General features: G+C 42.1%; 1 protein-coding gene across 6 annotated transcripts; it reads right to left on the bottom strand.

Moving 5' to 3' along the window:
* Nucleotides 1-7,408: 7,408 nt before the first annotated feature.
* SLC25A51 (solute carrier family 25 member 51) lies at nt 7,409-23,003 on the bottom strand. 6 transcript variants are annotated; one of them, XM_071221309.1, is made up of 3 exons: nt 22,724-23,003; nt 18,485-18,622; nt 7,409-10,740 (listed from the first exon to the last, which is right to left on the bottom strand). In XM_071221309.1, exon 3 carries the CDS (start codon nt 10,689-10,691, stop codon nt 9,798-9,800), a length of 894 nt encoding a protein of 297 aa, XP_071077410.1. In that variant the 5' UTR covers nt 10,692-10,740; nt 18,485-18,622; nt 22,724-23,003; the 3' UTR covers nt 7,409-9,797. The 6 variants fall into 6 exon arrangements, with proteins under 6 accessions (XP_071077410.1, XP_024415975.1, XP_045051169.1 ...); XM_024560207.4 differs by having other exon boundaries at nt 18,498-18,622; nt 22,724-23,002; XM_045195234.2 differs by lacking the exon at nt 22,724-23,003 and adding an exon at nt 22,203-22,700.
* Nucleotides 23,004-23,908: the final 905 nt, after the last annotated feature.

The following is a 23,908-nucleotide window of genomic DNA, read 5'->3' as shown; positions in this document are numbered from 1 at the left end:
CTAAAAATGTAATTGGCTTTTTACCTTTTCAATTGAATTGTTTTTGAGTTTTTCAAATGAATGAATGTATAATTGTAGGTGAATTTATTCTCTACATACATACCTACATATAATTTTAAGTTTTTAACAAACCTTCTATTAATAGATGAACTGAATATTTTGGTATAAGTCTACCTCATAATGTGCTTTTAAAAAAATAAACACTACTTTGAGACACCCAACACACTTTCTGTGTGTGTCAGCCTGTTCAAAGGTTGAGGGCAAACCTGCGCTTAGCAGCAGTTTGAACATTTTCACTTAAGTCGCTTAGGTGTGTTCATCTTGGGACCAGACTTGGGGCACACCTGTGGCAGAGGCAGTGGTTTGGTGGCTCTCGTCAGGGAGAGTCCGAACTTTTTCAGTCATTTAGCCCTATCAGAAATTAGAGAATACGCTTCAAGTTTTGATCCTTTATAAATTATATATATGTATGTATGTATACATATATGCACATTATAAAACATGTACAGAGAGAGTTAAAGGAACTTGTAAAAAACATGATAAAAAAATCAATCTCTTCCAGGGACCACCTTGCGCCCCCACTGGCGTGCGCCACCCCCTTCTGTGGCAGCCGGTGCTCCACACACAGTGGGCACTTTACACGGAAACACAGTTACTGAGACCTAGCCCATTCACATCTGCTCATTACTGTTCTGGCCACTTACCAGTTTGTTGGATATGAGTTAAGTTTTTGAGAGTTTTACAAATTTGTTCTTTATTCAGTGGAAATTATGTTCATATAAATAGAAAGCATAGTTGATACCTTTTTACTTTTGTTTGTGGACCTATATACAGTGATTGGTTCTCATGTAGACAAATTAGAACGTGTGTTTATTTTTTTCAGTGTTCCCTAGAATGACTTTTTTTTTTGTATCATTTAACACTGTGATTGGTGGTTTATTTTACCATACTATTTTAATTCACTAGAAAAATGATGATCAAATTTGGAACACTGACTTTTTGGGTAAGTCATTGAAGAGAAAAATAGAATGAATCCCTTTTGATCATTTTGTGAAATTAATCATTTATATAAGCTGATTGAACTAACCATGGCACTAATTACTATCTCAGTTATTCCTATGACTGACAGACTATGGGCTATTTAAAAATAGATTTTCTTTTACTTAAAAGGAAATGTTTATCTGGCATGCATTTATACCAATGAGTCAACAATTTATATTAGTTTCCTGTTACGGATGTAACAAATTACCACAAACTTAGTGGTGAAAACAACGCAAACCTCGGTCCGCTGAGTTCTCTCCCGGGCCCTCTTGGCAGAGGACGCGGAAAGCGGTGCTCAAACTGGAGCACGAGTCCGAGACCCTGGGGGCTTTCAAAACACAGACCGCGGGGTCCTCACCCAGGGTTTCGGACTTCATAGGGCCGGGGTGGGGGCCCCGTTTTGCACTAGTAACCCGTTCCCGGTTGCTGCTCTAGGTCCGGAGACCAGTTTGAGTACTACGGATACTGAAAATGCAGTCAGGAGTTCCGATTTCTCCCGGACGACAGACCCCAAGGATCTTCATGTAGATTAAGGAAGCCGGTTTAGGGAAGATCTTAACTTTGCAGGTTGATATTATAGATGGACAACAGGCATCCCTTCGGCTACTCTATTCAGTACGTTGTCGGGCTGGCCGTCCGTCAGCGAGAGCCTAGACCCTCTTGATTCAACGTTGTGTCTAAGTTGCTGGGTGGCTCATCTTCTGACGCAGAGAGAGGGGCACCGCTACACAAAGTCCCACCCCTGGCGCGAGCTGTGACGAGCACGACGGAAACTAACCAGGGCAGAGACAACGCAAAACATTTTCAGTGTCTTGGGGAAACAGCTGTTCCCATCGAAAGCCGTTGTACACTACACTGCTGCATTGACATTAACTTGCAAAGCCCGTCACCAGGAAAGATTAGTCTTTGGGTAAAATGATGAAGGACCCACATATTTCATCGTGAAATGATTGCTTTTGCAAAATACAAAGTATCATCTATCCTGAATACATTGTATTTATTAAGCAGTTATTACCCAAATAGTATTTTTGTGTGTGTACTTAACAAATGTGTATAAGAGAAGGATTTCCTGGAATTTATTGGAAGTTGCAATGTATTGGCAGGAAAATCATGATCCCTTCCCTGGTCCCTTCGAGGGGCAGGTAGACTCCTGACCTCTGGGGTGGTCTCAATACAAAAGAAGTTGGTTAGGGTGTATTTTACCCACCAGCCCTGTCCCAAACTGTGGGTGGTATTCTGGGCCTGAGGAGAGGGAGGGGTGGCTACCATATTATGAGCCGAGGGAAAGATAAGAAAACTACTAGGTCATAGGTTTGTATTGCCCTCTAGCGATTATTTCTGTAGTATTGATACCCCTATGACTTCAATGGCGGTCTAAGAATAACTAACATACTAACGGAACTAAACTTGAGTCTCAACATATTGCTGACATCAAATATTTTGATAAACGTCCTAATGATTTTTCTCAACGTTTTATTATGAAAGGTTCAAACATACAATAAAGTTGAATGTTACAGCGAACATTTGCTTACCAAGATTACACCATGAACATTTTATTATACTTGCTTTATCACTTATCTAATATTCCATCCATCAATCCATCTTAATTTATGTATTTTGAATAAATTGCGGATATATGTACCTATCCTTCCAAAAATCCTCAGCAATACACATCATTAACACATCAATATTTTTTCTTTTGTTGAAGTTTCTCTATGATTGAAGCCCACAAATATAAACAGCATGTCCTCTAAGTTTATACAAATGTATACACATGTATAACTCGAACCCATATCAAGATATAGATTACTACCACCAGTCCAGAAGGTTCCCTCATGCCCCATCCCTCCCAGAGGCAACCAGTTTTTCCCCTCACAGATCTGCCTGAACGGAATCATACGTTATGCATTCCCCATGATGATTTTCAAGACATGTTCCTAAGAAAATCACATAGTCTCTGCAACAGGGAGAGTAATAGTGATGAAGACAACCTCTGGCATCAGATTGTGATTTACTCATTGGACAGAGAGGAGAATCTCTAGTCTGTGGACATACGATCAGAAGACAGTCCCTGCCCTCAATAAACTCACGGGGAGCTGAAGGGTGCAGCACCAACACCACGGAGAGGGCAGGGGTCGAGACAGTCCGCACAGGCCACAGGAGTCTCGGAGGCATCGAGGGGGCTTTCCATTTGGACTCTGGAACTTGTTCCAGGCATCCCATGCTCTGTATTTCCACAAGTCTAGACTCGTAACTCAAAATGATTTGTCTTTAAATAAGGGCAGTTTTATAGTACTGAGCAGATGTAAGGCAAACTTGCTAAACAAGGAAACACTATAAAAGGCACAAATTGAAATTATGAAGTCTGTTTTTCTCCACTTTGAGTTTAGAGCAACTCAAATGTATTTAGTATTGCCCCCAGACACAATCCGCTGTCCTGCTCCCGCTTCGAACAGCTCCACAGGCAGCAGCAAGTATTTCATCCTCTTGGACTCCGCCTCCGCTTTCTCAAACCTACCGCACCTCCAAGTCCAGGCCCCCACCTAACCTCTTTACTCTTTACCTTCATACTTTACACACAGATTACAAATGAGGACTGTACTTGGTTCCCATACATACCCACTTTTTCCTATTACGTCCTTCTTGAAACCTCTGTGGCTCTTGCCTAGTTAGTAGGGAGCAGTGGGGAGCCCAAGAAACCCTGACCATTTCTGTTTTAAATCATTCTTCTCCCAGAAAACTGGGAGGGGTTCAACAGAAAGTTTCGGAGCTTCCTTTTTCTCCAACAAGAGAATGCTCTTATCAGGAGCCACCCGTTACTACAGATATGACGACCCTTGAGAGAGAAATGAGTTCCTTTCTCCTGCTGTCTGAAACTAAAAGGTAGCATGGCATCGTAACTAAGTCCACTCCCTTTCTGTGCTGTGCTTTGTATCAGGAGCAAGTACCGCTAACTAATCATGAGCGCTTTCATTTTTGTTGATTAAAGGTAGAGGCGTTTGCTCTGAGTAAGTACAAGTTACCACCTTCGTGGCTCTTCCTCAGTAACAGAATAGTGGTCAATGACACTATTTTCAGAAACTTGCTTCTCGCCCTTCTTGGTCAACTTCGTCCAGCTTACTTCCACAATTCACAAACAGTGCAGAGAGGGATAAGAAAAATGGAATGCCTGTACGCACTCCTACAATCCTGACTCATGCACAAACTTTTTTTGGTGTGTGTGTGTGTCTCAAGTTGGCTAGACATTTCTCAGAATAAAGGAGAGCTGGCAGTGAGAGAGGAAAATCAACACTAATCAGTCATCTAGCTCGTACGTTATGGACTTCGCTTGTGCCCCACCAAAACTAGTAGATTGAAGCCTTACCCCCTCCCAACGTGGTGGTATTTATAAGTGGGCCGTTGGGGGGTAATGAAATATCAATGACATCCTGAGTTTCTCTGTCTTCCATGACAAGTCTGCACACCAAGAGGCCTCTCAACAGGAACTGAATCTGCTGGCACCTTGATCTTGGACTTCCCAGCCCCCAGCACTGTGAGAAACGTTTTCTTTAAGCCACCCAGTCTACAGTGTTTCGTTATGGAACCTCAAGCAGTGTAAAAATTCTTTCCTTAACCTCCATGGCCCATCAAGGAATGAAGGTGAGACAGGATATTCCAGAATGCTGTAATCCTGAATATCCAAGTGTCCCTTCACTCTCTTGATTTCTTGAAGAAATATTTATCAGCTATCTACCAGGTGTCAGCTCCTGTGCCAGGTACTGGGAACGCTGGAGACCAGAGCAGAATCCCTGCCTCACGGAGCTGGCGTTGGAAAGGTGCCAGAGGCATCAAGTAATCACAGCTGAAACAGGGATGTTGTAGTGCAAGAAGATTTAAGACGGGTCCTGCATGCAGGAGCTGTCTTTCCCGAAGAAGTGACTTCTGATCTCAATCTCAAGTCCTCAGGAGGAGTTGCTGAGTGAATCAGGGAAGGGTGCGAAGCCAGGGGGCCGAGTACAGAAGCCCTGGTGCTGAGCGCAGTGACTGGGTAGGGCAGTTTTAGCTGGAGATGAGCAAAGGTGGCAGAGGCTGGATGGTTTCGTCTGAAATAATTACTGTCGGCAATATGAAGAATGGACTGTAGAGACAGAATTTAGATATTCTCAATTTCTGCTTCAAAATCAGATACACTCATCTGGAAGAGAGTTCCCTACTGGAAACGTCGGTTGCTACACTAAGTTGGGAACCAGCCTCGAGGAGCTCGGGCGGGCTCTGAGGCTGCGCAAGCTCCTCTAGGCCCCGTCCCGGTCCCACCCTGAGGAAGACCGGTACTCCCTACATGATCCCCGTGTCTGTGGTCTACACTGGCTGCTGCAGGTGGGTTAAAAAATTTCATCAGATGATGTGTAAAACACATCAATTCTTCTATCAATTCTGAAGTTCAGGATATTCACTTTTATAATAATTTCCACCCTGACCTGGAGTTTCTGGAACATGTTACAGCAACTGCTCCCTTACCTAGTGGCCCTCACATCAAGCTACCCCAACTCCCCTAGACACAGGGAACACCTTACAATTTAACACGTGAACCAACGGGTTAGCTAATACAACTCACTCCAACAGAAAGGAGTGGCTATGAAGTTAAAAAGCAGATAGAAAAGTCTGGAAGAGCACCAACATCCAGACCATTTACCTGGGGGTAAGCATGACCTGAAGGTACATGACTGCAAGAGAAATTACTGACAAGCCGAATTTACCATTATACTCAGGAGGAAAAAAATCAAAACGCTTTACAGTTTAGCCATCTGGAAAACTATTTGGAGCTTTAGAAAAACTTTATTTTTATCTTCCCCCAAGTACATTTTTTTCATTGCTTTTAGGGAGAAAAGAGAAAAATCAACGTGAAAGAGGATTTGATCAGTTGCCTCCCAATCGCACCTGGGCTGGGGATCACACGCAGCCAGACCAGGGACCAAACCCACAATCTAGGTTATATGCCCTGACCGGGAATCGAACCCCCAACTTTTTGGGTACAGCAGGACGACACTGCAACCAACTGCCACACTGGCCAGGACTGGAACTCCGCTTGACCGAAGATGAAAAAATGAAGGATTGTTCAATCTACAAAGTCATCAGGTGAAGTTGCTAACAGTCCAAGCAGTATGCTAAATGTATTATCAACAAAAATACTGATGTATCAATTTACCACAAAAAAAAGAATGTACTAGTAACTCTAACTCAACCACAAGAGTAGACCAAATCGACTTAAAAAAAAAAACAACAAACCACCAAAACTTTATTCCAAAAAGAATTACCAAAAACAGCATGTTAACTCTGAAACATTTACAGGTTTCATTTAAACTCACATAGTTGCAAAATTCAAAATATCAAAAAACAGCTTGGCTGCTTCACCAATTTCAGTGAAGCTTTAAAAACTGAACATGTAGAGGCTGCCCCACGATTTGGGAGCCAGTTAGGCAAATATTTAATATTAAGCTAAATAAAAAGATAGCATTAAAGCTAAAAGCCTCACATTTTAGAATGCCTGTTCAAGTGTTTGATATGCATGGGAAAACAGGTATTATTTCAATTTAAAAGAAATCATGTCTTTCTTCAAGAGTGATCTCTCGCGCCTTCATTTTGGCGGCATACACCTCGTGCTGTGCACCTCACCTGCGCGGACCCAGGACTGGTCAACGTGACTGGCTTAGCGGGAAGCCCTCCAGATCCCGTTTCCCGCACCCGCCCACCACCCACGGCTCCCTGACACGTCCAACCGGCCCTCTGAGTACTACTGCTGTGACTGAGGCGTTTCAAGTCGTCAAAGATGGTTATACTTGCACACTTCTGTTTTACTGCACAGTTCACAACACATGGCAGGCGATTATGTAACTATTCAGGTAAGATGAACATCGACTATTGAGACAAAAACATCAACCTCATCTCCAACACCAGCGGGTCACCATGCAGAGGTTGCATTTACTCTGCGGGACAGTCCCGAGGGCTCGCACCACTCGGCGTGTGTTCATCGCAGAACCCGCGCACCAGACGTGAAGCACGGGGCAAGGCCAGCGCCCCGGGCCCATGAGCAGTCTGTGTCGCACATGTAACAGAAAGGGCCACTTTTAAAGCTTTTCAAATAGTTATTGGATCATATTTGTCTTTTCAAAATTACCGAACTAGTTCACACTGAAGGTAAAAAACAATATAATCTTATGAACACATTTTGACTTAAAGTTCAGACAAAGCTGTCCTCTGCAAGTCCTGTTGAATTTTTTGTCAAATTTAACAAGTCTGTATGACAACACAAAACCATCCCTGTAACGTATTTGCAGTTTGGTCTTCAACAGCTGTAAAAAGTAACAAAGAGATCCCAAAATAGCATGCGTTAAAACCATGAAAAATATTTATTGTTTGTAAATGCCACATATTTGAGACAGCAGAAATCAAAGCATCCTCCTTCACATTCTCACTTCTTGTATTTCACAAAAGTGCTTTAGAACTTAGATTTCTACCACCTGCATGGAGTGTACAGACAGAAGGAAGCCCTGTGGAACCCAAGGCCCACGGAGTCCATCCCCAGGGCTGGGACGCGACCCCAGGCTCACGCACCTGCCTCGTGCTGAGCACCTAGACATGCCCAGGAGTCCTCGGGGACACACGCCGTGAATGAGGGACCAGGCACCACAGTACTGCTGTCATTCACTTCTAAAAGAGCCGCTTCAAATCCTGACTTGACTCTGTTTGACAGGCCAAACGATGCTGCTCACATCTGTCTGGTGACACTGTGTTGCTGAAGTAAACTGCCCTCTAGCACATGGTCGAACAGAGCAGTTGTAAATCTCCTGAGCTTGATTACTGTCTCACGAATGCTTGACTTTGCTTTCTTAGCCTTTTGGTTGGAAGGATGTTTATTTTATTTGTCCAGCCACACTGCATGTAGAGGTAAACATCTTTTTTTGGACTATCTGCCCAGAAACTGAGTAAACTACCAATTGAGACCCTGATTTTATTTTGGTCAGTGTGCACATTTCCATATGCAATTACCCAGAATGATGAAAAACTAGCGATAGGAAACCTAACTACTCTACCATGTCAGATGCCGGAAAGCAATTTCGATCACGTATTTACAAATGTAGGTTTTTAAAAGATAAATGGATTTTCTAGATGTTTTTTGTGTTTTATTAATTATTCAATTGGTATATGAGTCATTTTGCCTTATCTGGAAAAAACATTTTAAAATATGTCCTTTGACAAGTAAGTTCTTGCTAGGTGAGGTATGAGTAATCTATCCAGCTATTTTACCAACTTCTAGAAATTTAAAATTAACTCTTCAAATATCTCTATTTAGATCTTATTCTCTCAAACTGTTTTACTGATAAAATAGTAAGATTCGGTTCCCAAAATGTAAAAATCCTAATAGAAGTTTCTATTTCCAGATTTAAAAAAAAAGAAAAAAAAAAGAAAGAAAGAAAGAAAAGCGAACCCCTGTGGGGTGAAAGCTATCCTGATTTCCCTCCCGAAAACATTTAGAAACCAGAAAAAACCGAGATCCTCTTAGACTTCCAAAATAAAATTTTATGGCAGTGTTTTTCTTTTTCAAAAGGAGTTTCAAGAGAATGGAATACTTGAATAAGACAAACTACTATCCAAAGGGAAAAAATAGCCAAAGCTGTTTACTAAGTTGGCAACAATAATTCAAAGGAATTGAGCTAAAGAACCCTGACCAGAGTGGCTCAGTTGGTTGGGCATCGTGCTGCAGAACGAAAGGTCACCGGTTTGATTCCGGGTCAGGGCACATGCTTGAGTTGCAGGTTTGGTCCCCGTTTGGGGTACGTATGAGAGGCAACCAACTGATGTTTCTCTCCCTTTCTCCCTCCCTTCTCCTCTCTCTAAAAAAATAAATAATATCTTAAAAAAAAAGAAATTGAGCTAAAGAGAATTTGATCTGAATGAAATTAATATAAAACTTAGGATGACATGCTTATGACAAAATTTAAGTCTCCGCATCTTTTGGCTATGAAATAAGTGAAATCAACATAAGGATGTTTTGGACAGGTTTAAGGTCACATTGAGAACTAAACAGAAAACTCTCAAACCTAGAAAGCAAAATGGGAGCTTTCATCACCTGCTTGAGTCTGCCATGTCTGCGTAGAAACAGTCTGGATGATGACTACCCCAACAGGTGCTTTAGTTTCAAGAACTGATACAAGCAATTTATCATGAGAAGCCTACGCCTATTAAGCTCTTTTCTTCGCTGTCCTGCTCCTTTGGCCTCTGGTGTATATGCTGAAGTTTAGCAAAGAAGACTACTCTACAGCTTCTAAGAACAGAGAAGCGAGAAATGGAGTAATAAAAGTAAGCCTGAGAATTCGAGGGGCCCCAAGAGCCTTTTCTCTGTCTGGTCACGGCCACTTACATTTCAATACAGAAGGTTCTAGAGACTTCGGGGAAAAAGACCATCTTGGCTATTGGTTTCCTTGTCAAAAGCCATCCATCAGATAAACAGCTCTTAACACGGCAATGAGCCTAAGTTCTCAGGTAGTAATTAGAACAAAATAAAACCCAAAACCAAAACCCCAAAACTCTTAAATTTTCCTATTGGAACATTTTATTCTGAATTTGTTGGTGCTTAAGGAGAACAGCTTTGCCTGTAATTCACTGTGCCCTAAACTTATGACACCAACTGATATTTGGCCAATTAGGGATGAGGCCAAACTGCTTTCTTCTTTGAAGGTCTAGTCAGTTAATAAATGGCACTTAACTGATGATTTCTTTCATATAACCTTTAACAAGAATTCATAGGTCGCGTTGATTATGCCCCAAGAGATGAGGGACCGATGGTAATTCAGATGGGCACCTCTGAAAAGATTTGTCAGTTTCCTGTCCCGTTCTAACCAGATTTTTTTGAAAACCTTGGGAAAAGACTGGAATTCCCCACCAATCTGAGACTGCATGCGAGTTTTTACAACATTAAGTGGAAAAAACAAGATTCCCAGCATGGCACCCAACAGCCCTCCACAGATGAAATCGGTGACCAAGTGAGCACTGTGAGTCGTTGCAGTAGGCAGGTGCTCCTTGATGGGACCCCGAAGGCCAAAAAACAGGACATTGCTGAAGCCATTGCGGAAAAGAATAGGTGTCAAGCCTCGATAATACTCTCCAACTCCATGGCACTTCAGTGCTTTGAAAGCCTGGTAAGTGTTTGTAAATTTGTCATGATGCTTGTGGTCCTGAAGCAATGTTTGAACTCTTTCAAATGGAGTGAAAATTGCTTCTGTTGTCCCTGCAAGTAATGCTGCCATGCTTCGGGTTACAACCTCTGGGGTACTGATGTGCTTCCGGAGAAGGCAGGATAAATCCTCATACAGACCAAACATAAGTGCTAGCGTCGTCGTCTTCTGCATCAATGGGGGAAGGATTCCGCGATACAAGTTTCGAAACCCATCCCTCCTCAACTGAAGCACTGCATCCCTGGTTTTGATTCCATAAAGCTGCTGCCGAAAGAGGACCTTCTGAATGGGATATGTGATCGTTACATTGTTGAAAGCTGCACAGTAGCCACACAAATAATGTTTCATTTCACCAACATCTGTAATATGAGGTGATATATCTTGTTTTGAAGATGTTATGATGGGAGACCTCTTTTCATGAGCTTCTGAATCCATCATGTGGCTTGTGGCTTAAGATCTTTCTTCTTCATGAAGGATTCTTTTTAACCTACAAATAATAAAATGACAATAGGTAAACCTTTAAATACAGCGTTGTATTTTCAGAGGACCTTGAGACCCTTTCCACGGTCTTGGAGGTCTCCCCTTTTCCAACTAAACACTATGTGAAGCTGGATGTTCTGCATATACTTTGACCAAAACAACTCAGACTGAATGCAAAGCAGATATGAGACCCTACTTAATCTTTTTCAGACAGACATTAAAGAAACTTGCAAAACTATAAAACACACTCTTCTCAGTAATTTTTTAAAAAGTTACTTTTCATGAAAACGTGTTGCTTATATTAACATGAGTTTATCATCGTTATTATAAAGTTAATAAATATTTAAAAATTTTAGCCCTGGCTAGTGTAGCTCAGTGGATTTGAGCGTGGGCCTGTGAACCAAAAGGTTTCTGGTTTGATTCCCACTCTAGGGCACATGTCTGGGTTGTGGGCCAGGTTTCCAGTAGGGGGGATGAGAAAGGTAAGCACACATTGATGTTTACCTCTCTTTCTCCTTCCCTTCCCCTCTCTCTAAAAAGAAATAAAATCTTAAAAAAAAAAAAAAAAAGGGAAGAAAAAGATTTAAAAAATAAATATTTAAAAAATTTTGTTCCAATTTCTAAGACCACAAATATCAATCCACATAAGTAAAGGCTCTTTGGCATCCACAATGATTTTTAAGTGTAAAGGGATCCTGAGACCAAAAAAAAATTGAGAAACCTGGACTGGTTCATACATACTGTCTGCACTACACAACTGTATATATCATCATCCTTCTGAAACGAAGTCCTTCCATGAGAAACAGAACAGCAAGACATGCATTCAATCACCGTGCTCACTAACGCTTACACAGTACCTACGCTGAACTAGGCCCTCTGCCAATGCTCGTTATCCAAAGACAAGGAACTCACATTTAACAAGAGACTGCCAAGGTGAGCAACGCCGCCACAGTATAGTGCCTTCTATGAGAATTGAGCCATGGAGCACGGGTAAGGGACACCAAGCATGCACTTTGAGAAGGGGGGCTGGAAGAACAGGGTTGAAGAAGGCCTGCAGGTAGGTACTCTACACTGTATTTTCACGAATTAATTCTCAAAACAACTCTATAAAGTAAGTATTATTTTCCTAGCTTTACCGAGGAAATGACCAATACTCTGTTTGGTCCAAGGTACAGTTAATAACTGGGAGAGCTGGCATCTTGAAATGAAACCTGACTCACTCCAGGGTCCTGCTGTCATACCATAGAGGGCAGTGACTTTGGGAGGCTACCCCGAGACAAAGGTGGCTGTAACAGACCATGCTGGAAAAGATTTGAAGCCTAAGTGTACAGACTCGGCCCACTGGGTAGAACTGAGGCAAAATCCTACCCCTACAATATATCTGTTTCCTTAAAATGGCAAGATTATTCTTGCTGGTCATCTAAACCCACCCCCCCGCCCAAAAGATCCAAATAGTTAAGACCATCCAGAACATTTCCTATATCCCAGAAATAGTCGCAGAAATTACCTTTAGCTGGGGACATGACAGTTTTATATTTTAGATGTATCAGGTTAAATATTTCAAAATTGCTTAAATTCTTCAGCAGTAAAACATCACAATTAACTACAACTGAACAATAAAAAGTTAAATAACCTGATTAAAAATGAGCAAAGGACTTGAAAGGCATTTCTCCAAAGACATACAAATGGCCAACAAGCATATGAGAGATGCCTGACATCACTTATCATCAGGGAAATGCAAATCAAAACCACAATGAAGTATCGCCTCAGACCCGTTAGGATGGCCCCTTCTAAAGGAAGGAAGGGGAGGGGGAAAGGGGGGGAATGGAAAAGAAAAGAACAACAAATATTTGTGGGGATGTAGAGAAGTTGGAACCCTTGTGTACCACTGGTGGGAAAGCAGAATGGTGCAACCTCTAAAGAAAACTGTATGGTGTCCTCTCGCTGGTGTGGCTCAGTCGGAGGGCCGTCCCATAGGCCGAAAAACACTCGGATTTAATTCCTGATCAGGGTACACACCCAGGTTGCAGGGTTTAACGCCCAGGAGGGGCATGCACGAGAAACCAATAGATGTTTCTCTTTCTCTGTCTCTGTCTCTCTCTCCCACCGACCCTTCCTCTACCTCTAAAGCAATGAAAAAATGTCCTTGGGTGATGATTAAAAAACATTATGGCCATGCTTCTGTTCTTCAAAAAATTTAAAATAGGGACTTCCAGCCAAGATGGAGGCATAGGTAGATACACTCAGCCTCCCTGCACAACCAAAAGGACAACAAATTTAAAAACAAAAAATAACCAGAACTGCCAGAAAATCAAACTGTATGGAAGTCCAACAAGCAAGGAGTTGAATGAAGAAACATTCATTCACACTGGTAGGAGGGGCAGAGACAGGCAGTTGGGGTGGAGAGGACGTATGACAAGGTGTTGGCTGGAGGACTGGGAGGTCCCACATTTATGTGCCCCAAAACTGGGAGGAACAACTGGGGAGCAGGACAGACTATGCAACCCAGGGTTCCAGCACGGGGAAATACAGGCTCAAAACCTCTGACTATAAAACCCTATGGGGGTCACAGTGACAGGAGAAACTCCCAGCCTCACAGGAGAGTTACTGGAGAGACACACAGGGTCCTAGGATGTACACAAACCCACCCACCCACCCGGGAATCAGCACCAGAAGGGCCCAATTTGCTTGTGGCTAGTGGGGGAAGTGACTGAAAGCCAGCCAAGTGCCGAGCAAGTGGCATTGTTCCCTCTCGGATCCCTCCTCCATATACAGCACCACAACATAGGGATGGGAGGGCGGGGGTTGCTCCACCCTGGCAAATACATAAGGCTCCGCCTCTTATTATGTAACAGGTGTGCCGAAACAAAAAAATATGGCCCAAATGAAAGAACAGATCAAAGCTCCAGAAAAAATACAACTAAGTGATCAAGAGATAGCCAACCTATCAAATGCAGAGTTTAAAACACTGGTAATCAAGGATGCTCACAGAAATGGTTGAGTATGGTCACACAAGAGAGGAAAAAGTGAAGGCTATGCAAAGTGAAATAAAGGAAAATGTACAGGGAACCAATAGTGACAAGAAGGAAACCAGGACTGAAATCAATGGTTTGGACCAGAAGAAAGAAATAAACATTCAACTAGAACAGAATGAATAAACAAGAATTCAAAAATATGAGGAGAGGCTTCAGAACGTCCAGAACAACTTTAAATGTTCCAACATCTGTATCATAGAGGTGCCAGAAGGAGAAGAAGAACAAGAAATTGAAAAACTATCTGAAAAAATAATAAAGGAGAACTTCCCCAATTTGGAAAAGGAAATAGACTTCTAGGAGGTCCAGGAAGCTCAGAGAGTCCCAAAGAAGTTGGACCCAAGAAGGAACACACCAAGGCACATCATAATTACATTACCCAAGATGGAAAGATAAAGAGAGAATCTTAAAAGCAGCAAGAGAAAAAGAGACAGTTACCTACAAAGGAGAAGACTATCGGCTGATTTCTCAAAAGAAACCTTGCAGGCAAGAAGGGGCTGGAAAGAAGTATTCAGTCATGAATGGCAAGGACCTACAACCAAGATTACTCTATGCAGCAAAGCTATCATTTAGATTGGAAGGGCAGATAGATATAGTGCTTCCTAGATAAGGTAAAGTTAAAGGGACTTATCTAAGAAAAAGGTGATCTAAACTATGAACAGTAAAACGACAACAAACTCACAACTATCAACAACCAAACCTAAACAAACAAAAACAAAAATGAACTAAGCAAACTAGAATAGTAACAGAGTCACAGAAATGGAGATCACATGGAGGGCTGTCAGTGGGGAGGGAGGGGGGAGAATGGGGAAAAGGTACAGGGAATAAGAAGCATAATTGGTAGGCACAAAACAGACAGGAGGAGGTTAAGAATAGTATGGGAAATGGAGAAGCTAAAGAACTTATATGTAAGACCCATGGACATGAACTAAGCTGGGGGAATGATGGTGGGAGGGGATTGCAAGGTGGAGGGGAATAAAGGGGAGAAAAAACATGGGACAACTGTATTAGCACCATTAATAAAATATATTAAAAAAAATTTTTAAACAGAATTACCGTATGATTCAGCAATCCCACTTCTGGATATATATCCAAAAAGGAAGGGGATCCTGTCACATAGGATGGAACCTTGAGGACAACACTCTAAGTGAAATAAGCCAGACATGAAACCACCACTGTGTGATCCCCATACACGAGGCACCAAAAGTGGGCAAATAAGTAAAAAAAAAAGCAAGGTGTTCAACAATGCATTTGGGAATTTTTTAAAAAAGTATTTTATTGTTCAATTACAGTTGTCTGCATTTTCTCCCTGCCCCTCCACCCCTCCCCATCTAAACCCACCTCCCTCCCCTGCCTCCACCCTCCCCCTTGGTTTTGTCCATGTGTCCTTTACAGTAGTTCCTGAAAACCCTTCTCCCCACTGACCCCTCTCCCCTCCTCTCTGGCTATTGTTAGATTGTTCTTAACTTCAATGTCTCTGGTTATATTTTCTTTGCTTTCTCCTTTTGTTGATTATGTTCCAGTTAAAGGTGAGATCATATGGTATTTGTCCCTCACTCTCTGGCTTATTTCACTTAGCATAATGCTCTCCAGTTCCATCCATGCTGTCGCAAAGGGTTTAAGCTCCTTCTTTCTCCTGCGTGGAATTCCACTGTGTAAATGTACCATACTTTTTTGATCCACTCATTTGCTGATGGGCACTTAGGTTGCTTCCAGCACTTGGCTATTGTAAATTGTGCTGCTGTGAACATTGGGGTGCATAGGTTCTTTTGGATTGGTGTTTCAGGGCTCTTAGGGTATAATCCCAGCAGCGGAATTGCTGGCTCAAAAGGCAGTTCCATTTTTAGTTTTGTGAGGAAATTCCATACTGTTTTCCACGGGAATTTTCTAATAGCAGAGATATCCCAGTGTTTAGAATGGTTGCACAGTATTCTATCAAACAGATGTATTGTATCATTATATATAAATATATTACATAATTATATTATAATCTACTCTATTTACTATTTATGGTTAGTTTTTTGGCTTTGGTTTGTTTTTTTTCTTTGAAACAATGCTGCCAGGAGCAGCTCTGTCCCTATGCCTGCGCACTCACCAGTCTGTCTGTGGGCAAATCTTTACAACGGGACTGCTGGTTTGGCGCTGCGCACTTTCACTTGATAGCCGCCCCTCACTGCTCCCAGAAAACTTATGATTTCCATCTCCATCAGGTGTGCGCCAGGACCAAGTTCCCTACCATTCCAGCATCAGGTATTTAACTGCGATTTTTGTCAAAGTGATGGGTGAAAAAAATCTCACTCTGTCATTTCAATTTTTTGAATAAAATTCATTATTTTTCATTTTAATTGACTGTGAATTTCTTTCACTATAAATTTTCATTTTACCTATTTTTCTGTACATACTTCATGTTTTTTAACTGATTTGTGAAACTTATTTGCATATGAAGAAAATCAATCCTGTATTAATCAAATTGTGACAAATACTTTCTCCACTTTGTATCATTCTTATGATACTGAAGTTTTGAATTTGGATATTAAATGTATTGATTTTGGTTTCAAGGTTTTGTGTCCTTCTTTACTCTAAAATTATAAACAAGTAATTCCTTTTACAACTTTTACGGTTTCATTATCTGTTCTATAATCTCTCTGGAATTTTAGTATAAAGAGCCAGGCAAAGATAAGAACATCACCTAAATATCCACAGGCATTTTGTATTTATTTCTGCACTCCATCTGCTCAACCATTAGCCTAGTATTTCTTCCCCAACAGCAACCTCTTTTAACCCACTGCAGCATCAGAACAGATTTCATTACCTAGTAGGACTTCCCCTTCTACTTTTCCTATCAGAATTATCAGCTTTATGGGCTCCTACACTTTTCTAGATAAACTTCAGTGTATTTTTGTTGTATTCCTCCCCAAAATCTTGTTGGTATTTTATAGTGACAGTGACTTTATAAACTTGAAGAACTTTTCCAAAATCGAACCTTACCTTACAAGGACATGATATCTCCCTATTTCCCTGTATCTTTCTACAAACCTTAGTAGCATTTAAATTTTTTCATATAGATCTTGAGCATGTCTAGGTATTTCGCCTTTTGGTCACTATTATGAACAGTCCATTTCCTTCCAATTAATTTTCTAACTGCTTTTTATGTGCATGTGAAAAAGCTACCGATTCTTGTGTATTTAAGGTTAGAACCAGCCAACTTACCAAATCTACTATTTCTGGGTTTTTTGGTGGAATTGCTTTCCACTATACATAATACATTTCATGAATTTTGCCTTTTCCTTTATGACACATATCTTTATTTCTTCTACCTTCTTGAACAAAATTAAACATGGTAAGAGTGAACGTCCTGAACTTTTCTTGACATCTGTGGGAGCTCGGCCAGGGATTACCGTTAACCATGACACTGGCTTTTGGTTTGAGAAACAGGGAGGTCTTGTCATTGGAGTGTGCAAAACTTGAGTCCTAGCAGTTTCGAGTTTACAGGGAAACAAGTTATCACGACACAGAAACGCTCCCACGCAAGGTTCCCCATTCACTGTCTGTCCCCGCCTGTCTTTAGGACTGTGCTGCAAACCTGAAGTGGAGCAGGTCTTTCCAGTGCTGTCATTTCATCTGACAAACTAGGCGAAAATCTCCAACCCTTCATTCTGCATTAATTCTAAGAATTCGTATAGTATCTGCAATTATACTTTAAGCCCCTGCCCACTACTATTTACTAGGAAATTATGTTCCAAATAAAAATGGATTCCATTTCTTCCAGTACTAATAATCAATCGAGACTAGGGCCTCTTAGAGAGTTTTCAAACATGGGAAGGGAATATACATTACTCTCGCTTTACTAAAGTTCATCCACCTCCACCCCTTTCCACAAATACTAAATCCAAAATCTACCTTGAACTTTGGTCAATGCTTTTAGGAAGCAACTGAGATGATACATGGATACTGGAGGCAAAGTGTAACATTTAAGAGTTACAGCTAATTGCGCAGGCTCAAACCCTGGCCCCGCCATATAGCTACTGTGTGACTTTCAACAAGTCACTTGATGTCTCTACGGCTTAGTTTTCTCATTTATAAAACCAGGGTGTTACCTGCCTCACAGGCTGATTAATTAATGTGAAGCACCCAGGAGAGAAGTCTAGAATACAACAGGTGCTCAACAAGGATAAACTACTATTGTTCTTTTCTGATGTACTTATTTGGTATATACATTAGCATGTTTTTGGTAATTACTCTCTCTTGTAATATGGTTATGAGTCCTATTTGGCCATGGTGAAATATTCTTTTAATGTATTGCTAAATACCATCGGCTAATATTTTATTTTAAAACTTCACAATACCCTTCATAACTGTATACAAATTTTTCAATTTATTACTATCATCACGTTAAGTTCAGGTATCACTGTTCCACTGGCTTGTAAAAAGAATCTTATTTTTCCATCTTTATGTCATGAACAATTTAAATCTTATCAAAATTATGATAAGAATTTTCCTATCAAAGTTAAAAGTTAAACTTTCAAAGTTAAAAAAAATTCACCTGTAGAAGGGGAATATAGCCGGTAATACGTAATACATTGTGAAAAGTTTGCACGGTGACAGGTGATTACTACACAGTGAGGTGATCACACTGTAGTTGACGGTATACAGACGTTGAATATTGTGCGCCTGAAAGGAATGTAACATTGTACACCAACTATACTTACAAAACAAAACAAAACAAATTCACCTGTAACACCATCTGGGCCTGGTGTTTTGAAGAATGGTAGCTTTTTGATAATGTTCTCAATTTCTTCCATTGTTAATGGTCTGTTAGGTTCTCTCTTCTGGAGTCAATTTAGATAATTGGATGTCCTTTAAAAGAAAATTCTGGTTTATTTATATAGTCTTATAAAGCACTTGCTATTTTTTAAAAAATACATCTAGCCCTGGCTCGTGGGGCTCAGTGGACTGAGCACTGGCCTGTGAAGCAAGGGGTTGCTGGTTTAATTCCCAGTCAGGGCACATGCCTGGAGTGCAGGCCAGGTCCCCCGTCGGGGGGTGTGCAAGAGGCAACCACATATTGATGTTTCTTTCCCTCTCTTTCTCCCTCCCTTCCCCTCTCCAAAAATAAATAAATAAAATATTTTAAAAAACAAAAAGGTAAATCTAATCTTAGGTACTTATACTCTTTCTTGAGCAGGGTAGCCAGTGTATCTAGTTTACATTCTTCCCATCTTGGCAAAGAACCAGCTTCTGCATTTTCCAATTTTACCGTTTTTCAGTTTTTAAATGTTTTTCCTCTTTATTATCACCTTTCTCCTCCTCTGCCAGTAGGAGGAGAAAAATTATTATAATTTTTTGAGTTAGATGTTTATTTTTATTTATTCTTTGTTTCATAATTTTAGTATTTAAGGCTACATTTTCCTTTCAGCAAAACTTTTATTTCTGTTTAAGATATTCTGTGGAGAAGTTTGGTCTGGTGGTCACCTCGCCACCTGCACCATCTTCTGTTTCTTTGCAATAGTGGCTTTGATTTGGGATCATTGTATGTGCGCCCTTTTCCTGAGACCAAGCCTGTGCGGGCTTGTCTGTGGTGCCCTATGCTGTCTTTATGCTCAGAGAAGAGCATATTTCTCATGACCCACAGGAAAGATCCAGTAAGAACGGAACCTGACATCTGGCAACTGTCCTTCAGCCTCAAAGGCTCAGTGACAAGCTGACCTTCATCTATGGGAGAACAAAGCAAAAGTGGGAATCTAAGTTCACCAAGTCCATTCCTAAGTGTTAGGCAAACGGCAGGACGCCAGTGATGGATGCATATGAGCATAAAGTACCCGGGCTCTATGACATTCTCACTCCCCCCCAATAAAATAGCCAATTCTAAAAGCAGCCATCTTTCTGCTGGATTATTCTGAATTACAGGGTAAGGGGGAAAGAAACAGAGCCCTTTAAATGGATAGAGTAAGAAATGTTAAAAATGTCCATTTTGGCCTGAAATTTTAGTCCATTCTGGATAAACAGAAATAGTCTAGCACAGATATGAGAAGTGGAAATTCTGATAAACTCCTTCGTCTGCTGATTGTATTGTTTTGACTTGTTTTTCTGAAAAAGCATTTTTGCTAAAAGCTACAGACTTCCTCCTTCATATCTAGCAGTACTTTAACTTTACATAGTATAGCATTGTGCCATACATTTGAAGACTCAGTTTTAAAAATTGTTAACCTGTTGCTGACTTTGTGTTCGTTCCTGTTTCAATAGCTGTTTCCCTTAATTCAGGATACAACTTCTTATGCATGACAAATTCCCTTCACACACCATTTTTGTGGGTGTGTATATATCTGACTTGAGAGAACTGGGGAAAAAAAACAACCACACAGCTTTTTTAATTTGTTTTTTTGAACAGACCTCCTGCTTGTTAAATTTTGTGCTTTTAACCAATTAAAGAAGCCAATGTCATTTTTAGTTAAAAAAAAAAAAAAAAACTTTTACAGATGCTTACGAAGTTTGCCAGAATATAGTTTGACAATTATTAATCATTTAATCTTATATCCTTACTTCTTACTGTTTCAGCTGACTGACATGAGTTAAAAACCCTTATTAGTACTATAAGACAACTAGCACAGAAATGCTTGTTATCCATGTAACGCTTTTGTTTTCTTCAGTTTCAGAACTACACATTATAATCAACAAAAATATTCAGGTTAACGTTCACACGATTACACAATAGCACACTGCAACAGTTCATGAATGAAAAAACTTCATTAGTATGTACTGAACACAACAATATATTTTAAATTCTAACGCTGCTACTTACAAGCTGTTTAACAATATATGTTCCTTGATAATACAGACCAAGTTATTTGCGCACCTCAACAACAACATTTTGTCCATATTCATTTTTAATTCTTAGTGGAATGGTACTAGCATTACTTTCCAAAATTTTGCAAATTCAAGTTACTTCATTCAGCCCTGGCTGGTGTAGCTCAGTGGACTGAACACTGGACTGCAAACCAAAGGGTTGCTTGCGGGATTCCCAGTCAGGTCACATGCCAGGTCCCCAGTAGGGGGTGCTAGAGAGACAACCACACACTGATGTTTCTTCTCCCGCTCTCCCCCTCTCCAAAAATAAATAAATAAATAAATAAATAAATAAATAAATAAATAGTTACTTCATTCAGTTGTAATCACTCCTAGTAGTAATAGGACTGTTATTAAACATAAGTTAGCCACCATATTGAACTATTTAAGACGTTTTAGGAACATTACTGTACATTTAGAGCCTCAGGTTTAAAAAAAAAGGCCTGGACACAGGAAAAAGGAATGCAGCAAAACCCAAACTCCACAGATTTAAAGCTTTCCCTCTAGTTTCATCCTACACACCACAATGGTAGGAACAGGTTCTTAATTTGGCAATAGAAGGAAGGATAGTGCGCACAGTATTCTGGGGAAACAAAATTTAGAATTTTGTAGGTTTATCTATACTATGAACATGGATACATTTCTTTGCTAAATTGATCTCATTTTAAATTCTTTAACACGTATTTTTTTTGCAATTTATTGCAAAATTTATTTACTATTTTTACACTCCCTAAAACACCCAACCTATCTCAACATCAGGAAGAGAAATTAATGAAGTTGACTTTCAAGCAACTGCAAGTGTCAAACTGTGCTGCGTAAGAAAACAGCGTGGAGTCTAAATACTCACAATAATTTACAGCCCAAAGAGATAAACAGGGAGCAGATGTGATCCCAGCGCAAAGGTCTTTGTGCACAACTGGGGAGAAGGCGACCGTAATTCTCAAATGACGGGAACTCGCACTGGTCCACACCTCTGACTCAGCATTCAGGACAAGATCAACCCAGGTTCTAGTCCCAGTTATGACACTCTTGCTATTATAAATACAAAGCAAAGTCTAGAATTTAAAAATCCACTTCTCTGGGCTTACTACCAAAGGAGAGACCAGGTAAGTCCACTCCTCTGAGAGACAACAGCTTGCGATTTTTCCCCGAGGTGCACCAAAGGTAACTCCAAAGTGCCTAACCTTTGCTCTGGAACCACTAGGGAACCCGACCAGTACTTGCACCTTTTAATTTTATGGAATCCTTTCAAAACAAGGGCAGAGGAGGCTCAAAGCGGCAAGGTTACTATATATTTATTTTAAGGGCTTCACAGTTTACAGGTAGAGAAACAGAAAGTGTGAATTAAGACCAGCTGTGTATAATTCTAAGGGACAAAATACAATTATGCCTAAAGAGTAACTATAGCTGAGGCGTCGACATACTCCATCTAGCTAACCTTAAAACCAAATAATCAGGACAAATTTACAATGAACAATACCGTCCCCCCTTCCCTACCCTCCTCCCAAAAGCCTGCACACCGGGTTTCGCACAACGCGAAGCAGCAACATGGTGTCGCAGAAGAAGCATTGTTTAGCTGTGTGGCAGAACTTACCTCTCTGCAGGCGTCCATCTGGCCAATCTCTGAGAAAAGGACCGGCAGGGAGGCGAGGGAGTTGGACAGGATTGCCCCTTCCGTCTTCGACGTTCAATAGAGTCTGGGGTCCGGAATCCCAGTCCCCGGGGGGGCGGGGGCCCTCCTGCCGTCCCAGTACCGCCCTTCTCCCGGGGCGCAGGCAGAGCCCGGCCCCTCCCCGCCCTGCAGCTGGAGCGCGCTGCGAGGCACCTCCCCACTCGGGGCGCGCCCAAAAGAACGCACAGCCTCCTGCTGCGCGGGAAAAGCTCGTTCCCGCAGCCAGACGCCGCCCCGGGCCCGGCGAAACCCAGGGACAGGCATGGACGCAGGGATCCGCGAACCTCGGGAGCGAACGGAACCCGCGTCGCGGGGGCGCAGTGCGAGCGCGCTGAGGGACCCGGCCGAGCGGCCTCCTCAGACCCTCCTCCGTGCGTCCACGCCCTCCACCACGAGGCCGAGGGAAACCTCGTGCTCCCCTCTCGCGTTCTGCTCGCACTCACCCATCGCCGCGGGCGCCCGGCTCCACGCCTGGTAGCCGCCGGCCGGCGGATCCACGAGCAGGGAAGGCCGCGCAGGCGCAGACCTTCACCGACCCCCAGTTCTCGGGGCGTAGCTTGACGCGCTTGCGCAATCCGAGCCCTATCACGTGAGGGAGACGCCGCCGCCGCCACGCCTCTCCTTTAAAACCTTGAGCGTCAGGGTGTGTCGACCACCTCTTGGAGTTAGTTCGCCACCGCAGGACGTGTACAGAGGGTCATCCATCACAGCTGTCAGTAAGGCATTGGGACTTCTTTAGTCAAAACAACGTAACCTTGGCACCGTACGGTGGCCTTGCCGTGCCACAAACAGCCAACGCTTTCTCTCCTGTGCAGCCTGCGGGAGGACCAGTGGGAATTGATAGTTGTGATTGGCAAGCAAACGGGTGCCTTAAAGACCTGAAAGTACTCCACCTAGCCCCCCTTTCTATCCTTGGTCAGTTTCATCAAACCCTCGGAGTGGCCTTTTGCCAGCTGCCAATGCCACAGTTTATAGAACACCTGTGCGTGCATTAGGACATCTAAATCACTTTAAAACCCGTTTACCCTCTCCACCTCAGACAGCTTGGAGTCTGGGACTCCACCAGCAGTTCGGAGGCGGAGGGCAGGTAATAGGCCTGACACTTCCTGGGAGTGACCTTGGAGAGGTCACTGATCCCTGAGCCCCAGATACCTGTCTGAAAAGTAACCTGCCTTTGTAAGAATTACTGGGAGTAATGGTCTAACTTGTAAACTGGAAGGCACGCAGATGTGAGGGGGGGAGGGAAACGGAAAGGTCAGTTTGGAGAGGAGAGGCTCTTCCGGAGCCTCGTCACATATGTGAAGTGGAGGCCAGTAAGCACCTCCTGGAGTGAAGCATTCGGGTATGTGTGGGCTTTGGGTAGGTGGCTTTCCTCGCCCACGTCCCCCAGGGGCACTTTGTAGATGTTGACTCTAGAATGTCGTGTGGCCTGCTTGAGCTGGCCTGCTTAACTGTACCTTGGGATGTGGGAGACTGCTACCTAATTTCAGCAAATACTCTACCGAGTGCCATTGCCCATGCCTCAGCTCCCTTGGGGTAGCTTAGAATCGAATAAAGGATATAAAAACAAGAGACTGAACATTCGGAAGCATGGAGGGGCCGTTCCCTCTGAGAGAGAGCTGGGAACA

The sequence above is a fragment of the Desmodus rotundus genome, chromosome 1 (assembly GCF_022682495.2).
Source record: "Desmodus rotundus isolate HL8 chromosome 1, HLdesRot8A.1, whole genome shotgun sequence".
NCBI lineage: Eukaryota > Metazoa > Chordata > Mammalia > Chiroptera > Phyllostomidae > Desmodus > Desmodus rotundus.
The sequence above is the reverse complement of the archived record's forward strand: the minus strand, read 5'-3'. Positions and strand labels throughout refer to the sequence as shown.